An 18,523-nucleotide genomic window follows, 5' to 3' on the forward strand; every position below is an offset into this window, starting at 1 on the left:
AAGACAGAAGTCTCATGTGACCCAGCAGTTCCTCTCTTAGATTTTACATTTATTTACTTTATTGTTATTATAGAGGTGATGTACAGAGGGATTACAATTATAGAAGTCAAGTCAGGCAATGAGTTCATTTCCTTTAGTACAGTATCTTCTGTTCCCTCACTCTCTCATTCTCTTCCCTCACTCCTCTGTTCTCTCCCTCTCTCCTTCAGTCCCTCCCTCCTGTCTCCACCCATGAGTTGCATAGTTCACTTTTATCAGTGTCAGGTAAGCTCCACTGCTACACCTTCTCACCCCTATTCCCTGGAGTTCTGTGCCCTTCTGCCCACCCTCCCAAAATATAACATGGGTACACCATACATGAAGAAAAGAATCATAAAATAATTAAAAAAGAGAGATCTCTTGTTTCTATATCATGGAGATCATTTCAATATATTATTTTATTTAAATATGAAGAGGCATGTAGGAATTGCACCTTTGTGTTTCTGTCCTATATGAGTATCCTCGTTTGGCCTCACTGTGTGTGAGGTAAGCCAAGCTCAGACAGACAGATGACACATGTTCACTGTGATATGCAGAAAGAAGATCTAAGATACATGGGATATGATAAATTATACAGGATTCTAGACCCTCATTAGATTTTTGAAGGACTGAAAGCAAGAACCCAAACCAACATTTGTATGCCAACATTCATGGTAGCATTACTCACAATACCCCAAAGAAAGAATGGTTCAAATATTCATCCATGCATGGATGGATGAACAATGTGGTATCTGCATACATTTAATAGGCCGTAAGTCACAGAGAGGATTATTCAGTATCAGAACATTCTGAAGCACATTATAGCATGGATAAGCTTTAAGCATATGCCATTCCCCAAAGGACAATGTTGTATGATTCTACTACTATATGTAATATCAACAATCTTGAAATTTATTAAAGTAGATAAAGGTTAATAGCACTGAGAACAGAAGGTGATGGAATTATTATAATAAAGCTCTTGTTTGGGGTTGATGACAACATTTTATTGATATTTAGTGGTGATAGTGGCATTACACTGTGAATGTAATTAATGCCACCTAAAATGGTCAAAATAACAAATATATTTTATTGCTACTAAAAAAAAAGAATGAAGTAGATGGACCTTATTCCCAGTGTCTTATTTAATTGGCATAGTATGGTACCTAACTACCATAGTCTTCATTTTTAGAAGGTTGCTAAAAGATACCTATGCTGCCAATACTGGAATATCCTTAACTGATTTAAATAGACATGTAACTATATGGAGAGGGTAAAGCGTTTGGGTTTAAGTGATATAGATCTGAGTTTGACTTCTGGATTTACCTCCTCATAGCTGTTGAACATCGCAGTAGCCATATTTGAAACTAAGAAGTTATACTTTTGCTTTAATCATTTTCAGTGAGTTTTCATTACATATCAAATCAGTGTGAGATTTTCCCTCTACTTTCCCCTGCAACTTTATCTCTGCTATTTCCTCTTCTGCTCAACACGCGATAGCCTTACTTCTTTTCTCTGTGTCCTGTGAACATTATCGGGGCATTTTCACATGCCTCTGCTCAGAATCATTATTATTTATTTGTTTATAATATTCTCTCTCTCTCTCTTCTCTCTCTTTCTTTCTCTCTCTCTTTCTTTCTTTCTTTTTTCCTTCTTTCTTTCTTTCTTTCTCCCTTCTTACCTCCCTCCCTCTCTCACACTGTGTTTTCTTAATCTCACAGGTCTTGTACTAAATTAAATCTTCCTTTACCACCTTATCTTCACAGATCCTTTCTTGTTAGTGAATATTAACAGTTAACTTTTGCTGTACAGCCATCCATCAATACCCTGGGGCTTAACTTCTGAAATAGTCAATTGGAAGGTTATGTTAAGGATGAAGCTTGATCACCTCTGGATTTATACCTATACCTGCAGTGGGTTGATAGGGTTGGCTCTGGGCTTCATTACCTGAGATAATTTCAGTCATGTAGTGCATTGTTGGCTGGGGAAATATCTAGAACCTGTGGTGCTCTAGCAGGTTGTGTGTGTGTGTGTGTGTGTGTGTGTGTGTGTGTGTGTGTTTATTCTTGTGAAGCTTGGCAATAATTCAGGTTATCTATCTATCTATCTATCTATCTATCTATCTATCTATGTGAAACAACTGGCATACAAGATAGGAATATATCAAAATCCGCATATAGGAAAGTTAACACACATTTCCATCCTTTTTTTGTTTCTTGTATGGAGCTCTTTTTCTGCCTTTGAGGGACTTCTGTTTTGGTTGGGAAGATGTGACTATCAGAGGGAAAAGTCCTATCATCTATTCCAGCTCCAAATTTCTCATTCTCTGTAGATATAAACAATTTTATGCAGAAGAGCCTTCATGCTTGATAAAATCAGAACACCCAAAGGGTTTTCAGAGTTTGATGATCACTTTGTTTCAGAAGTGGGTTATCAGGATGTGGAAAAGAGAACCAAGAAGTATGAGATGCATTCTATTTTCCAGATTTTTGTCTGGGTCCAGATAAATTAGCTAAATTGATCACGTTTCTCTTTCAGAGAAACCTAATGAGGTATTAATTATCATTCCCATTGTATAGGTCCACCAATGAGATCCAAAGCCATGAAGAGACTTGACAACCTGACATAGCCCATAGTGATGAAGATAGGAACTAAGCATATATATATATATATATGTGTGTGTGTGTGTGTGTGTGTATGTAACATCATAGTCTTTGATCATTCAACATATCTTTAATCAGGGTTTACCATGTGCTATCATAGATATCACTATATTGACTTAGGCAACTGTTTACTTACGGATACTATGTTTATTATGTTTTTTGTGAATTTACAGTTCCCCCCCCCAAAAAAAATATAAGTGTTGCCACTGGGAACCACCAAATAGGAATGGTACACATAACCCATCACCCTGGGGAACAGTGTGGTTCTCCTTGCTTCGCAGTAGGAGTAACCTGATTGAATGGTTCTGTAGACTTTGTGCCTGGGGAAGATTTCAGTATGTTGCCAATCAGCTTGTTGGGTCATTTGACTCCACTTAGATAGGATTCAAAGGTAGGTGAGGAGAATGTGTTTCTGTGCTATGAGTCCACTGTTACTGAGTACTCAATGTCTATGGCCTGGACTGGACAACCCAAGACTCTTACAGCTTCAAGTCCTGAGATCTAGGGGCTGATTCTTCCAGGCTTTAGAAACCAGCAAAGAATGGCTCTAGGCTTTCAGGATGGAGGCTTATTGCTCTGGACTTTAACTACCTGTTGGCTTGGCACTTAGCAGCTCTTGTAATTTTTGGTCTTCTGAAACGGGGGGGGGCGCGGGGGGGCTTGTAGCAGCAGAGGGCAGCAAGCAGTAATGAGTGCTTCTAGCCTTTTAGGGTTATAGTTCTTGTACAACCTATGACAGCAAGTGTGACAGTGGTCAAGTTTAGGTTATCTGAGACTTGGCAGCCTTCTGGAACAATTTCAATGACTAGGGCCCCTGGTTTCTCACCTTCAGTTCTTCCCAGGTTTTTTTTTGTTGCCTCTTTTTTCCATTGTTTCTGTCCAGGCTATTTTTGTTTTGAGGGGGTGGGTCTATGCTACCATCTGCTGCTGTAGCTTTACTGTACTGTACTCTCTATGTTACCAATTCAGGAAGCTCTACCAGTGGTAAAGATCAAAAGTGGGCAAGAACAAGCAAACAAATACACTTAGAAGCTTTTTCTTGAGCCTAATATTGCAATACTTGGAAATGCATGCAAAACAGAGTGAGCCAAACAGCCTGCTTATATAGTCAAAAAGGGGGTGAGGTCAGAGAATCTGCACCAGTCATTCAATCTTGTATTTGCCCCAATCACAGCACAAACTTTCATGCAAATGAGGACTGCAGTTGCTCCAGTCATAGTCCCTCATTCAAATGAGGAACTGTGTTTTCACCAGTCACAGGTCTTCAGCTGGTTCACAATGAAAAATACGGGCTGGGAATATGGCCTCGTGGTAAAAGTGCTTGCCTCATATACACGAAGCCTTGGGTTCGATTCTTCAGCACCACATATATAGAAAAAGCTGACAGTGGCACTGTGGCTCAAGTGGCAGAGTGCTAGTCTTGAGCAAAAAGAAGCCAGGGACATTGCTCAGGCCCTGAGTTCAAGACCCAGAACTGGCAAAAAACAAAACGAAAGAATCTCATAATGAAAAATACTTGTCCTGGGGTAGAAATGGTTATAAGGGTCATCTAGAGTTTATCCAGGCTTGGGATAGCAAAGCAAGGCGTGAGAGCTCTTTGAAACAGTTGTGGCTGGAACAATACCTCCAGGCTGTCAAGTTGTGCTTTGACAGCAAGTAGCTGTACCTACCTTATCACTCCCTCAGGGCATCTGTGGAGTGTTCAAAGCAACCAGTACTGGCATGAGGGTACTCTGGTTGGCTGCTTGGCATCTAATCTTTCCCTCAAGGCAGGCAAGACACAAGAGAGGTGTCTAATGGCTGTCAGATTATGCAGATGTCAAACTCTTAGCTTATTTACAATGAGAAAATAAACATCCAAAGGGGTACTTAACAATAAAGGTATATCATTAACCTTAATAGTGTGTTTAGCCGTGCTTAGCAGTGCTCTAACATGTCCCAGGGAGAGGTAGGTCCCTCTAACTTGTATTAAAAACTCATTTCCTCCTTAGAAACCTAGATGCCAGAGAGTGTTTCTGGCTCCCCTTTAGAAAGACGGCTGGGTAAGGGAACTATGTCTGTTTGTCATTATGGAAGTTACCTCTTAGTTATATATTGGTTAAATCAATGTTACAAAATCTTCCTTCAAATGATGTAGTAGCTTCTCAGAAGAGAGGCAAGCCTTTCATATTTGTCTTACCTGTGTTATTGCCAAGGTCCAAGAAACCACACCAGTTTTATTGCTCCAGAACTAAAAATGCTTATATGTTTTCAAAGTAACATTTTTCTCTGTTGTAAAATATTAATATGTTCCTTTACAGGCAAAGTAAAAGCAAGAGCTCCTCACTTGTCAAATCTAATTTCTGAGCCCTGGTGGAAACTTGCTTGTACTTAAAGAGCACAGGATGGGTTCACTTGCTTGGTGCCCGGGCACGTAGCCTCTAACATTAGCTTAATTCCTGTGTGAGACACAGACCATAGGCTGGGATTTCTTCACTTCAAAACAACATGTTTGGAGAAAATAGCTGGCTAGTAGTGATAGGCTCATCTGAATCTCCCAATTGTCAAAGGTTTTCATTATCAAGATGGGAGACTAGCCACTCCATTTCTCTTCGATGCATTCGTTCTAAGCTGATGATGCTGTTAAAACTTTCAAGAGTATTAAAAAAAATAATGAACATGAAAAATAATAGGTGGAGCATAATGAGTTGTGGGATGCTTTGCTGGTTGAGTATTCTGATAGTTTTGAAAGAGTAGAAGTCTGATGGAGAATTCTCATCCAAAGCCTTTCATACAAGCGAAGATTTGTTCTCTGTCTCTGTCTCTCTGATGAATGAGGGTCTAACTTTTAGCTTACCTGGGTCTTACTGTCTCCTTTAACAGCCAAGCTGTCAATAGAAAGCGAAATTGATTACAATTTTTTAAGTACCACTGTTGTTGTTGTTGTTTTTCTGGTTTTATTTATTTATTTTTAACCTCAGCTGCTTCCCATAATTCTACAGATGGTAAACATATGTTTATAGGCACATAGAAGAAGCTAGAGTGAATTCTCCCCATGTTTAATTCTTATTCTTTCTGTCAGGCAGAAAGTCAAAGCCACAGAACTGGGAAATTGTGTACAATTGTAGATTAATATTTCTATGCATTATGGCTTTGGAAACAGCAAGGCAACTGACGATATGCTAATGAGCTGACGGTTTTTACTGATCATAATGGAAGCCGACAAGTGTCTTTCTTAGCTTCATGCAAGCTGGGATATTTTATTAACTATCTTCAGGGCAGAAAGAAATGATTGGATGCATTTTGAAAACCCTCCTCCTGAGTTTCTCCAGTCTTACTTTTTGCTAGCCTGTTGCCAGAGCTTGGGGTCCTTGCCATTTTATAAACTGAACACATCTTCATCCATATATTTACATGCCTGGCAGGAAATTCTCCCACCCCTTTTCTCTTTTCAAGGCAATTTGTTTCAGTGTGTTAGCATACAAAAAAAAGATGGAACCATTTTCTTCAATGTAAACAGAGATCTGCAGGGAAATGAGAGCTTTAAAAAGAATTAGCATTTGTTTGGTGGTAAAGCAGCTTTCATTTGTATCTTATCAGAAAGCTTTTAGAGTTTAGGAGGGCTTGACTGTTCTTGGCAATTATAAGCAGAACAAAGTCCTAATGGCATAAGGTTCTAATTTATTTTATTGTCTCTTCCTTCCTTCCTTTCTTCCCACAAAAATGAAAAAAAATCCCAGGAATAATGGAAATATGGGCATTAGCTTCTCAAACATTAATATACGGTATAATGTACAACCTCTCTGGTATAAATTTATTTTTCCAGATGACTGCAGGAGCTAGACATGACAACAGGTGGGATAAACAAAAGGAAAAGAAAAGGTTCATGTCCCCCCTTTCTGTCCCTATGACCAGTAAAACTTATTAATTTCAGCTCTGCCCTTTAGGAATTTATTGAGGTTTTCAGACATGCTGGGGGTTAGAAAATGGGTTGAGAAAATGGATTGTTTAGGAATTAATAGTATAAACAAGATTGCACGAGAAATAAGCCTCTGGGGGAAAAATGCCTCTGCTTCCTGGTGCTGAGCAATTTTAGCAAACTATTTTAATAAATTGTTAGCAATGAATGCAACAGTGTTTGAATAAGGATAATTTGTTATATGTGTTTGATTAGTATCCATTTAAGGTGATTAAAATTAAACCTTATTTTGAAAACATTATTTTTGGTGGAATATCGTAATAGTGCATGTAACTACAGCCCTATTCAACTATATGTTCTTACCCTCGACAGTTGTAGGATGCCAGCCAGCCGAGTGTATAGTTTACGATGAGAAATTAAAAAAATTTTTTTTCTTTTTATTTATTGTCAAAGTGATGTACAGAGAAGTTACAGTTTCATATGTTAGGCCTTGGGTACATTTCTTGTACTGTTTGTTACCTCCTTCCTCATTCCCTGCTCCCCACTTCCTCTTCCCCTCTCCCCCCATGAGTTGTTCAGTTGGTTTACACCAAATGGTTTTGCAAGTATTGTTTTTGGAGTCATTGATCTTTTTATCCTTGTCGCTCGATTTTGATATTCCCTTTCATTTCCCTAGTTCTAATACCAGTATATACAGTATCCAGTGTACTCAGATGAGATACAGTGATAGTGCTGTACAACCACAGGAAGGGGATACAAGAGGATCATCAACAATAGAAGCTACGGTTTCACATGGCATGTTGAAAGTAATTACAACAGTGATATAACACTCATTTTCATAACATGGAGTTTATTTCACTTAGCATCATCTTATGTGTTCACACGGGCATAGCTATTAGGCTCTTGTGATCCTCTGCTGTGACTAGCCTAAACCTGTGCTAATTATTCCCTATGAGGAAGACCATCGAGTCCAAGTTTCTTTGGGTCTAGCTCACTTCACTTAGTATAATTCTTTCCAAGTCCTTCCATTTCTTTATGAATGGGACAATGTCATTCTTTCTGATAGAGGCATAAAATTCCATTGTGTATATGTACCACACTTTCCTGATCCATTCGCCTACTGAAGGGCATCTGGGTTGGTTCCATATTTTAGTGATGACAAATTGTGCTGCGATGAACATTGTTGTGCTGGTGGCTTTAGTGTGTTCTTGTTTGTGGTCTTTTGGGTAGATGCCCAAAAGTGGGGCTGCTGGGCCATAGGGGAGGTCTATGTTTAGCCTTCTGAGGAATCTCCATACTTCTTTCCAGAGTGGCTGAACCAGTTTACACTCCCACCAACAATGAAGTAGGGTTCCCTTTTGGCCACATCCCCTCCAACATTTATTACTGTTAGTTTTCTTGATAATGGACATTCTTACTGGGGTGAGGTGGAATCTCAATGTTGTTTTGATTTGCATCACTGTAGAGCACTTTTTCATATGTCTCTTGGCCATTCTCATTTCCTCATCAGAGAAGTCTCTTTTTAAAAAGTCTTTAGCCCACTTGTTGAGGGGGCTGTTGGTTCTTTGAGGTTTTGTTTTGGAGGAATTTAATTTTTTTAGTTCTGCATATATTTTAGATATGAGGCCTTTGTCCAATGTATGGCCGCTAAAGATCTTCTCCCAATCTGTGGGCTTTCTGTTTATCTTGCGAGCTATGTCCTTTGCCCTGCAGAAGCTCTGCAGTTTGATACAGTCCCATTTGTCCATCCTTTCCTTGATTTGTAGCATAGACTCTACTCCCAAGCTACTAGAGCTGATCCAAAACTTGGGCAAAGTAACAGGATGTAAAATAAACCCTCAAAAATCAACAGCCTTTCTATATGTTAATGACCCAAAGACCGAGGCCGAAATCAGGAAAGCAACTCCTTTTGCAATAGGCCCCCAAAAACATAAAATACCTAGGAATAAGCTTAACCAAAGAAGTGAAAGACCTCTATGATGAGAACTTTAAAAACAGGAAAAACAAAATTAAGGCAGAACTTAGGAAATGGAAAAAATCTCTCATGCTCCTGGACTGGGAGGATTAATATAGTCAAAATGGCAATATTGTCAAAGGCTATCTACAAATTCAATGCAATACCCATTAATATCCCAACACCATTTTTTAATGAAATAGAGGAAGCAATCCAGAAATTCATATGGAACAATAAAAGGCCTTGAATAGCAAATACAATCCTAAGCCGAAAGAACAGTGTTGGAGGAATTACAATACCAAACTTCAAGCTGCATTATAAAGCTATAGTAATAAAAACAGCTTGGTATTGGCACGGGAACAGGCCTGAAGTCCAGTGGAACAGAATTGAAGTCCCAGAAATGAACCCTGCAGAAGTATGCCTACGTAATCTTTGATAAAGGAGCTAAAAAAGTAGAATGGAAGAAAGATAGCCTCTTTAACAAATGGTGCTGGAAAAACTGGATCAACACCTGCAACAAACTAAAACTAGATCCTTATATATCACTCTGCACCACAATCAATTCCAAATGGATCAAAGACCTCAAAATAAAAACAGATACCCTGAAAACACTAAAAGAAGGATTTGTAGAAACACTTGGGCTCCTTGGCACAGGATGAAACTTCCTTAACAAAGACCCAGAGAGTTTCTTTTTTTAACTTGAAGCATCAAAACCTTTCTTAATGGTCAAATTTCTCATTGGTCATGTGGCCACATGATCTGGCCCTAGACCCGATACCAAAATCATCTCAGAATTCTCCACATACTGTCCTCATCCTACAGTTTGTGAAAATTCAACATAATGATGTGAACTCTATTTCAGTATGAATACAGTGGAGACTGAGGGTGAGTATAAAAAGACAGGAAACTATGGCGAAGAAATTTGTAATTTATCATGTGTCTAAAATTAGTAAGGTCACTTAAAAAATAGGTGCGTCCTATAGGAGGTTGCTGTTGGATGACAGGGAAGGGATTATCTTTTTTAAAACTATAATTTTATTGTTATTAGTAAGGTGTTATACAGAACTGGTTACCAATTTATAAGTCAGGTAATGAGTGCATTTCTTACTCTGGACAATGTTACCCCTTCCTTCTCTTTCCCCCATCTTCCCCTTCTCATACCCATGTACTTCCTGAATATCCACATAGTGAATATTGAGTAGCATGATTGAGTTTATTGACTCTTCCTCCCTCCTTTTCTGCATATGTTTTACAATGCATTTTTTATGAATTAATTTGTGTCATGACAAACATAACAAAAATTTGAGTGTTAGTCATCCTTGGATGACAGAAATAAGAATGATGTAGCATCTTCTGATGAACAGGACATAGATAGGCCCAGACATTTCTTTTTTTTTTTTAATTTAATTTTATTGTCAAAGTGTTGTACAGAGCAGTTACAGTCACATCCAGTGAGTACATTTCTTGTCATAGTTGTTACCCCCTCCCTCAGTCTTTTCTTGATACATGTGTTACTAATACATCTCTATCACCTAGGATAAACAGCTCTCTGAGATGTTTGGAAATCTCTTCATTTTAACCCTGAAGTTTTCCATGTTCCAGGAAATCCCTATATCTTGGCCAAAACGAGGATATAGTTGAGTTACTGTAAATAAATCTACAATAAAATCTGATTTTTCTAATATGATATTTACCTTTCTGTAATAGCCTGTTCTTTGGGGGAAATCTATATCTTTGTTTATATGTATGTCTTTGTATGTATGCATCTGTATCTCATTGTATATGCATACATATTATGAAATAAATAATTAAACAATGAAACCATAGAGATCTAAAATTTGTTAGTATCAGCTCTTATTCCTGATTAATTGATCCAGAACTTGAATGTTGGAAGGATCCTTTGCATATCTTAAATCTAGTACTACTTTTCCAGTAGTAATTGAGTACTAAGTAATTCAGTACTACAAATCTCAGATGAAATAACAGAGGAACAGAGAAAGTGGTTGATTTATTGTCTTTGTTTACCAAGTAAGCTAGAGTCAGATCCAGAATTTGAACCCATGTCCCCTCACTTCTGATCATTTATTTATCTATTTTTCTAAGTGTCAAATCTTGAAAAGTATGCTAGCATCTCGGAGGAGTTAATTTGCTTGGAAAAACTGAGCAGTCTTGTCCCAGAGAGAAGCTGACTCACTGAGATTGTGAATCCATTGATTGCTCCCTGGTAACCCCCTGCAAGACATTATGAAGTAATATTGAAGAGCCATGGCAGAGACTTTCTCCCTGTGTTGATGCTGTCTACTCTTGTAATCACAACACTGCATCATCCTCAAAGAGGAAGAGGTTAATTAATGTATATAATTCTGCTGCTAAGGTGCTGGGATCCTAGTATTTCTATTAATATTTCCAATTCACATTTTAGAAATAATAAAGGAGAAAACAGCATTTGCTGGCTGCCTTCTGTTGTTTAGAAGAGGAGCACATAAATGTTAAATGTTACTCCCTCAGAAAAACTTGCAGCACTATCTTAGGCTGATATTTTATTTATACTTTAAGCTCAATATTCTGAATCAGCTTCCATATCTTCCATCTGCTCTGTAATATCTCTTCTATCAAATAAAAAAATCTTTCTAAAAATAATAACAAACCTAAAAACAGAATCTTAAATTTAGCCCCCCAAATCCAAATGCCCAATTAGTATTTCCATTGAGAGATGCTGCCTGTGATAACTTTCTTAAATTTGGGGTATTCTTCCAGATTAGATTCCAATATTAGAAGACCCATTTTTACTCACAGATCTTGAGTCTTTTGACTTAGTAGAAGACTAAATGCTACTTACTTGGGGAGTGAAGATAATATTTAATTTTATTTCCCTGACTGAATGAATCAATGCACAAACATTTAATCTATTACCTTTCTTCCTCCCTTAAAAAATGCCTCATAAAATCCACTATTTTTAATGTGTCGGTATGATTAGAGCATTGAAGAAAATTGTTAGGGTACCAATGACTTTTTGGTATGATAATTTACTAATACTTCCTGCTGGATCCTTTGTGCTGTGATCTTGTGGACATTAACCAGTGGCGGCTAATTGTGGCTATATCAGGATGAATGTATCTCTCAAAATTCAAGAGAGTGATTTGAAGTAGTGTAAGGTGGATAAAGGCCACTTCTCATTTCGAATGCATTAGTTTTCCTAAAAAGTAATTTGACCTGCATAGCCACTTGAACTAGCGACTGTCATCTTGATTGTTACTTGTCTTTTCTTTATCAAGGGGATCATCCAAGATGGGAAAATCATCTTTATGCCAAATGGCTACATAACACAGTGTCCAAATCTAAATCGCAGTAAGTAGCAGCTTTAAAATAATTTTTGAATTTTAAATTTTATATAATGTGTCAAATGTTCAGAGAAATGCATGTAGAAAGACACATACAAACTACTTAACATTGTTAATTTCTGAAATGATGACAATAGTGAATGAGAATGATCTATAATAGGCATTTATGTGCCTTTAAATATTTAAAATGACATGGCATTTTACTAAATTAAAATGTGAAGACATGTAGTGGTTATAATATTAGGTTTGTACTGAATATATGTATATATATATGTGTGTATATACATGTATATTCACAAAACTAGTCTTTAAGCTTAAAATTTGACTTGAATATGACCTGACATTTTCCTTTTTAATAATATTTTATACCTCTGAATTTATCTGACAATAAAAACAAGAGTTGAATCTTAATTTAGAAATGTTATATTGTTAGAAATAGAGCTACCCCATGATCTAGCTATACCACTCTTGGGCATTTAGCTGAAATATTGTACCTACAATTCATGTTCATTGCAGCTCTGTTCACAATATTCATAATAGTCAAGATGTCCTACAACCAATAAATGAATCAAGAAAATGTGATGTATTATCTATATATCTCTATCCAATGAAATTCTATCTGTCCATCACAAGGAATATAATTGTTATTTGTGGAAATGGATGGACTTGAAAAATAATCATATTGAGTGAAATAAGTCGGGCTTTGAGAGACAAAGGGTGCATGTTTTCTCTCTTATGTGGAAATAAAAATATAACCATATTTAAAAACACATACAGGGGGCTGGGGATATAGCCTAGTGGCAAGAGTGCCTGCCTCAGATACACGAGGCCCTAGGTTCGATTCCCCAGCACCACATATACAGAAAACGGCCAGAAGGGGCGCTGTGGCTCAAGTGGCAGAGTCTCTGCTAGCCTTGAGCGGGAAGAAGCCAGGGACAGTGCTCAGGCCCTGAGTCCAAGGCCCAGGACTGGCCAAAAAAAAAAAAAAAAAAACAAACACATACAGGGCCATATGTACATGTACATGATTAAACTGACTATAAAAGATGGTACATACAAGTGCAGATTCCATGATGTAACCCTTTTGAACAATTAACAGACAGTTCAATAAAATGAATACAAGAAAGATGAAACATGACTTGACTGGTGGGTGGGATGGGAGGAGGTGATTAAAAGGAGAGGTCTGATGAACAAAAATAGGAATAGCAATAGTGGGTGAATATAGCTATAATGCTCAATTTATATACATGAAAAATAAAAAAATAAGTAAACTTGAAGGAAGCATTGGGATTTGGATAAATGAGGGGCACAAAGAATGATGGAAGAGGCGACTCTGACCAAGATGCATAGTACACATAAATTTACCTCTTAATTTGAAACTCCTTTGAGGAAAAAAACATGAAATCATATTGTTTTCTTTTTCAGTTAACCGCCCCCCCCAGCCCACCAAAATTGTTTTTTCTTTTTCTTATTTAAAAAGGAGCAAAGCCAGCCTTGATCCTCTGTAATTTCATAGAGAATTTAGTAAAAAAGGTAAAATCCTTCTACAGTCAAACAACTACTGTTTCAAAACTGTCTTTTTTATATTAGCACAAGATCAATATATATATATATATATATATATATTTATATTTTCTTTATTGAGCTTGCCCAACCTGCAGTGATTTCCTAAGCCTGGTGCAAGGAATAATGGATTTACAGGAGCTTTTGGCCAAGATGACTGCAAAAGTAGGTATCTAAATTTCACTTGTGATGTTTCATTTCTTTCTCTGTCCTATCTAGAATTTAGAATGATAGGTAGTAATGGAAACATTTTTAGCCTTGACATCTGCAATATGTTATTACAAACATGTTTTATTCTTACTGGAAATAAGACCTCCTATTTTAAGCATCACCATTCACGTTGTGATAGTATTAGACTGTATTGAAATGTTTTTCTTGAAAAATGCTTTGAAGCAAGAGGCAGTATATATCACTGGTAGATTTTCTATGAGTGGAAAAGGGATTTGCCCATTGGTTATTGAATGAATAGTATTGTGGGATGATATATGGTCAGAGTCACTGCTGCTTATAAAGTAATGTGTTTTGGTATAAGAATAACTGCTAATAATTAGGACAGGCAAATAGCTTTTGTTAGAAACAGATGATGGTCATAGGAAGGAATTATATCAAATTTCTAATACATGATATGCTTCAGAACTAGCCTTAAATTAAATAGGTGCAGAAGAAAAATTGCCTTCCCAGATATTCAGTTTTTATAACAAGGTATCTTTCCTCTCTCTGTCATTCACAAAACAAGCTTTGTGTGAGGACCTATGTTTTTAGTGTCCTATTAGGCACAAAGAGTCAATGTTGAGCAAAACATGATTGCTGCTTTAGAAGTATTTGCATAGACTGGCTGAATCAAAATGTAATTAATTAGGTCCTTAATATATATTCATAAAGTGGAGATTCCTAATGAAAAGCCCGAGTTTTGTGAAGAAAGGCAATGAAAAATGGCAATGAAAAAAACCCCTAGAATATGTGTCTAATGCTGTTGTTATGCTACCAGTCAGTCGTGGACATGAATTTCAGCCTAGGGCCAAGAAAGAATTAGGTTGGGCCTAAGAGACATTATACTCTGCAAAAGGAAGAATTTTAATAACAGTGGAAATGATACATTAATCCCATTCCACCTGCAGCTATGACTGCTCCCTGCCTTTGGCCATGACACAGGAAAGAAATTGGTGGGTAGGTATGTGATTGGAAGGTTGGCCTGTATCTTGGGCCCATAGATTGTGCCACTAAAAACAACATTTCTGCTTCAATTTTTTTTGGCTAAGTCACGTCTCTCCTTTTGTCTGTAAAAGAGAGATGGGACACTTTTACAAAGAGAAAGAATGAGACTGGGGCTCGAGACCTGAAGCATTAGCTTTTTACTTCCGAGTGCGGTGGAAATGTGAAATGCAGGCAATTATTTGCCATCCCAGCTTGTGGCATATAGAGGCTTTTATTTCATATTGTCTGAAGCTGCTTGATCTCAATACTGTCAATTATATTTTAGCATGCTACCAAATTTTTGGAACAAGAAACATGCCACTCAGTCTCAGGTGATTGCAGTTCTCCACTCTCAGGCTTTGAGAATGCCCTTTTTCTTTCCCATTCTTTCCCGTTGCAGGGAATCTCATTTTTCTTCTTTTGGGCTCTGTATTGTCTAAGAGCCCCAATGATCTTTACCCTCAAAACACCATTAAATAAAATGAGCATTTGGGAGGCAGAAAATACTTAATTGTGGGAAATTACTAGCAGAAAATGGTTTAATTCACCTCAAAAGTCCCTTCCCCCAGCACTTTGGCAGATTTATAAGTCTATTCCTTCCAAACAGATAGAATTACAATTCTACAACTGGATACTTATTTTTTATTGCATAATTTGGAATCTATGGTAATCTGGAACAGGTAATTTTTCCCCTATAAATTGCCAGCTAATAGATTTTGAGCTATGCAAGCCAAGAGGCAAAATGAGGATATTATGAATATACTCCTTTTGGACCTAAATATAATAATCATTTATAATAATTTAACATATAACCATTGGGAACTGTAAGAACCATTTTTAGCTCACAGGCTGTACAAAAATAAGTGGCAGGCCAGATGTGGCTTATTGGGTCTTTGTTTTTCAACCCTTGATCTAGAAGAAGGTAGAAAGTCAGGCATACTAGTAATACTTGCTGAACATTTATGATACGTTCCTTCCAAAGCTTAAGCATTTTATAGTCATTGTTATTTCATCCTCACAATGATTCTGTGGGCTAAGTTGAATTTATTTGTGTGCTTTATGGATGGGAAGAATGCAGTCTAGAAAAGTTAGATGGCTTTTCCTAAGGTAGAGGACCATGGACCTGAGCATAGGTGCCTTATCCTCTATGTTGAATTGTGATTGAGAAAGTTCATGGTGGAGAAAAGAGGATTAGAAAGAGAAATAAAAAAGAAGTATGATGGTGGAATGACAGATGGCGAGCAAGAGGTGGCTGTTGCCAGCAGGATAAAAACAAGAAAGGAAATGGAGGACTCATGTTTGATCCCTTCCTTGAGCAGAGGTAAAGCTTTCACATTATCGTGAGTGAATGTGAACGAAGCATGTAGAAACTTAGCAAGGAGGAAAGCTGGGCAAAACAAAAGCCTCTTAACTCATGAAATTCAGATTTAAACTGTTAGTTTTTCTTGAAAACTTGAGGGAATTCTTTAAGTCCTGAGTTAACATTGTGAATACTTCGGTCAAGGCCTTCCAGGACCTTTTTTTTTTTTTTTTTTTGGCCAGTCCTGGGGCTTGGACTCAGGGCCTGAGCACTGTCCCTGGCTTCTTTTTGCTCAAGGCTAGCACTCTGCCACTCGAGCCACAGCGCCACTTCTGGCCGTTTTCTGTATATGTGGTGCTGGGGAATTGAACCCAGGGCCTCATGTATATGAGGCAAGCACTCTTGCCACTAGGCCATATCCCCAGGCCCCTTCCAGGACCATTGCATACAGTACTATCTCATTGCTCAGTAGTCTTTTTACCTTGAATAGGCATTATTATTATATTTTAAACACAGAACTTTCCCTCCCCATTCTGTTCAGGGCCAAGATATGAACAGGAAGCCTTTATGAATTCAGAGGGGGGGGAACTTCTTTTATTTTGTTCTAAAACTGAGCTTTACGCCATCGCAGGGCCCTACATTTGTATAGTAGTTTCCTTTAAAGCCTTCACCATTTTCTCTAACTCTTTCCTTCTGCACCCTGTGTAGACATCTCGGTGGGATCTCAGTGGCTCTGTGTTTCAGCAGACCTTCAGAGCATAGATTGACCTTGGTGCTCACCTGCCTCCTTGGGACTCCTACTGTCCCTTTGTTTGTGTCTTTGTGGGTTTTGTAATTTTTTTTGTAATGCTTTAAAAAAAATCACTTATATGTTGAATGCAGCATTCTATTTGCTTCAATAAATGGAATCTTTTAGGGTATCTCATCTACCATATAATTTATCCTTTTTTTTTTTTTTTTTTTTTGGCCAGTCCTGGGGCTTGGACTCAGGGCCTGAGCACTGTCCCTGGCTTCTTTTTGCTCAAGGCTAGCACTCTGCCACTTGAGTCACAGCGCCACTTCTGGCCATTTTCTATATATGTGGTGCTGGGGAATTGAACACAGGGCCTCATGTATACGGGGCAAGCACTCTTGCCACTAGGCCATATCCCCAGCCCTAATTTATCCTTTTGGCAAATGGAAAGGAATGGTGCCTATAGATGTGAAGGCAAGCTAGAAGTTAAATATGGTTCCACAATACAGAGGGAATACAATGGCTCCAAGTCCATTTGGACTCAAGCTGTGCCTGTGGTTCAATAAGTCAATTGTGGCAAGATTTATTTGATGGGGTTGGAGTTAAAGCTTGGAGGAATGGTTTGAGTTGTCTAAAAGACTGGAGTAAGATAAGTATGGGGTCATTCAGATCATAGTGGAGATAGAGAAGTGATTTGGGATCACACCAAGCTGATATTGAATATTCTTTATGTCACTTTGGTGGGGGGATGTTTGTAGCCTTGAGCAAGTTGTGAGACTCGTTCTATTTGCTGTTCTCCCATCTGTAAAATGCTGATAATTATTCCTGGTTTTGTAAAGATTCCATGACAGTAGAAAAGTGAAGCTTGAACCAAAACAAAATTTAGTAAGTGGTGACTGGTTGTTGGTTACTTATACTGCTATACCTAGAAAATGAAGGGTCAACCACAAGGGAACAGTAGTCCCTAAAAAAATGCACATTGTCACCAGTGCTTAGACCTTATAGACTGACAGAGACTGTGAGTTGCTGCAAGCCCTTGGTCTATAACATAAATTGAGAGGTCTTGCAAAGCATCAGGAAGTCCTCATACTAGAGTAATAGCAGAAATCTTGGCAGCCTCCTGGAGAGCAAGCTCAGTGCACAATCTAGTCAGCAATAGTTAGCCAAAGCCAGATAAAACCAGACAGAAATAAATCCCAGGGGTCTACTTAGGATGACTCATTGTTCTTTTTCTACTTTTAGAGTTGATGGTGCTGGAAAATGACTGTGCCCTTGCTTGAGACAGAATAGGTAATAGAAACAGTTTATACTCACGTTCAGGTGTCAGAGACCAGGGTCAATAAGACACATAGAAATCCTGACATTTTTACAAAACTAGACCTCTTCAAGCAGAGAAGGTACATGGGGGTTACCCACAGTATCAAACCCTGCTTTTTGTTGTTGCTCTCTTGACCCCTTAAAGATCCACAAGATTCCACAATTCTATGGCTTGCTTGAAAGTTCTCCCACATGGTTTTGTCATTGTGGGAACCATATCCCTGCTAGGCCAGGTATATTGCCATAGTTTCAGGAGATAGAGTCTTGTTCTACAACTCTAACTGGTGCTATGATCCCATTCTATCTCAAATATCAGGGAGAAGAGATACTAGAGCTTGGGAATTTCTTGGTTAATTTTGTTTATATCTTTGACAAATCCATGCAATCAAATCAAACAACATTTGGAGTGGCATTTCAATTTGTCATTTTATTTTGAGCCCGTATTGTTTTCAACTCAGTTATGATTTTCCAATTAAACTTCAAATACTTTAAAATAGGAATTTCATTTTTCCCCTCTTCCATATAGCAAACACCAAGTAGTACTA

The 18,523-nt window shown here is 37.8% G+C and overlaps 1 protein-coding gene across 3 annotated transcripts in view; it reads left to right on the forward strand.

Annotated features, from left to right (window-relative positions):
* The window catches only part of Nell1 (neural EGFL like 1), a 782,009-nt gene that overhangs the window by 181,708 nt on the left and 581,778 nt on the right, over positions 1 to 18,523 (forward strand). For all 3 annotated transcript variants that reach the window (XM_048360824.1, XM_048360826.1, XM_048360825.1), the window contains 2 exons: positions 11,806 to 11,878; positions 13,517 to 13,599. In XM_048360824.1, the coding sequence (XP_048216781.1) occupies positions 11,806 to 11,878; positions 13,517 to 13,599 (156 nt within the window). The remainder of the gene's footprint in view (positions 1 to 11,805; positions 11,879 to 13,516; positions 13,600 to 18,523) is intronic.

This window comes from Perognathus longimembris, chromosome 13, assembly GCF_023159225.1.
Source record: "Perognathus longimembris pacificus isolate PPM17 chromosome 13, ASM2315922v1, whole genome shotgun sequence".
Classification (NCBI taxonomy): Eukaryota; Metazoa; Chordata; class Mammalia; order Rodentia; family Heteromyidae; genus Perognathus; species Perognathus longimembris.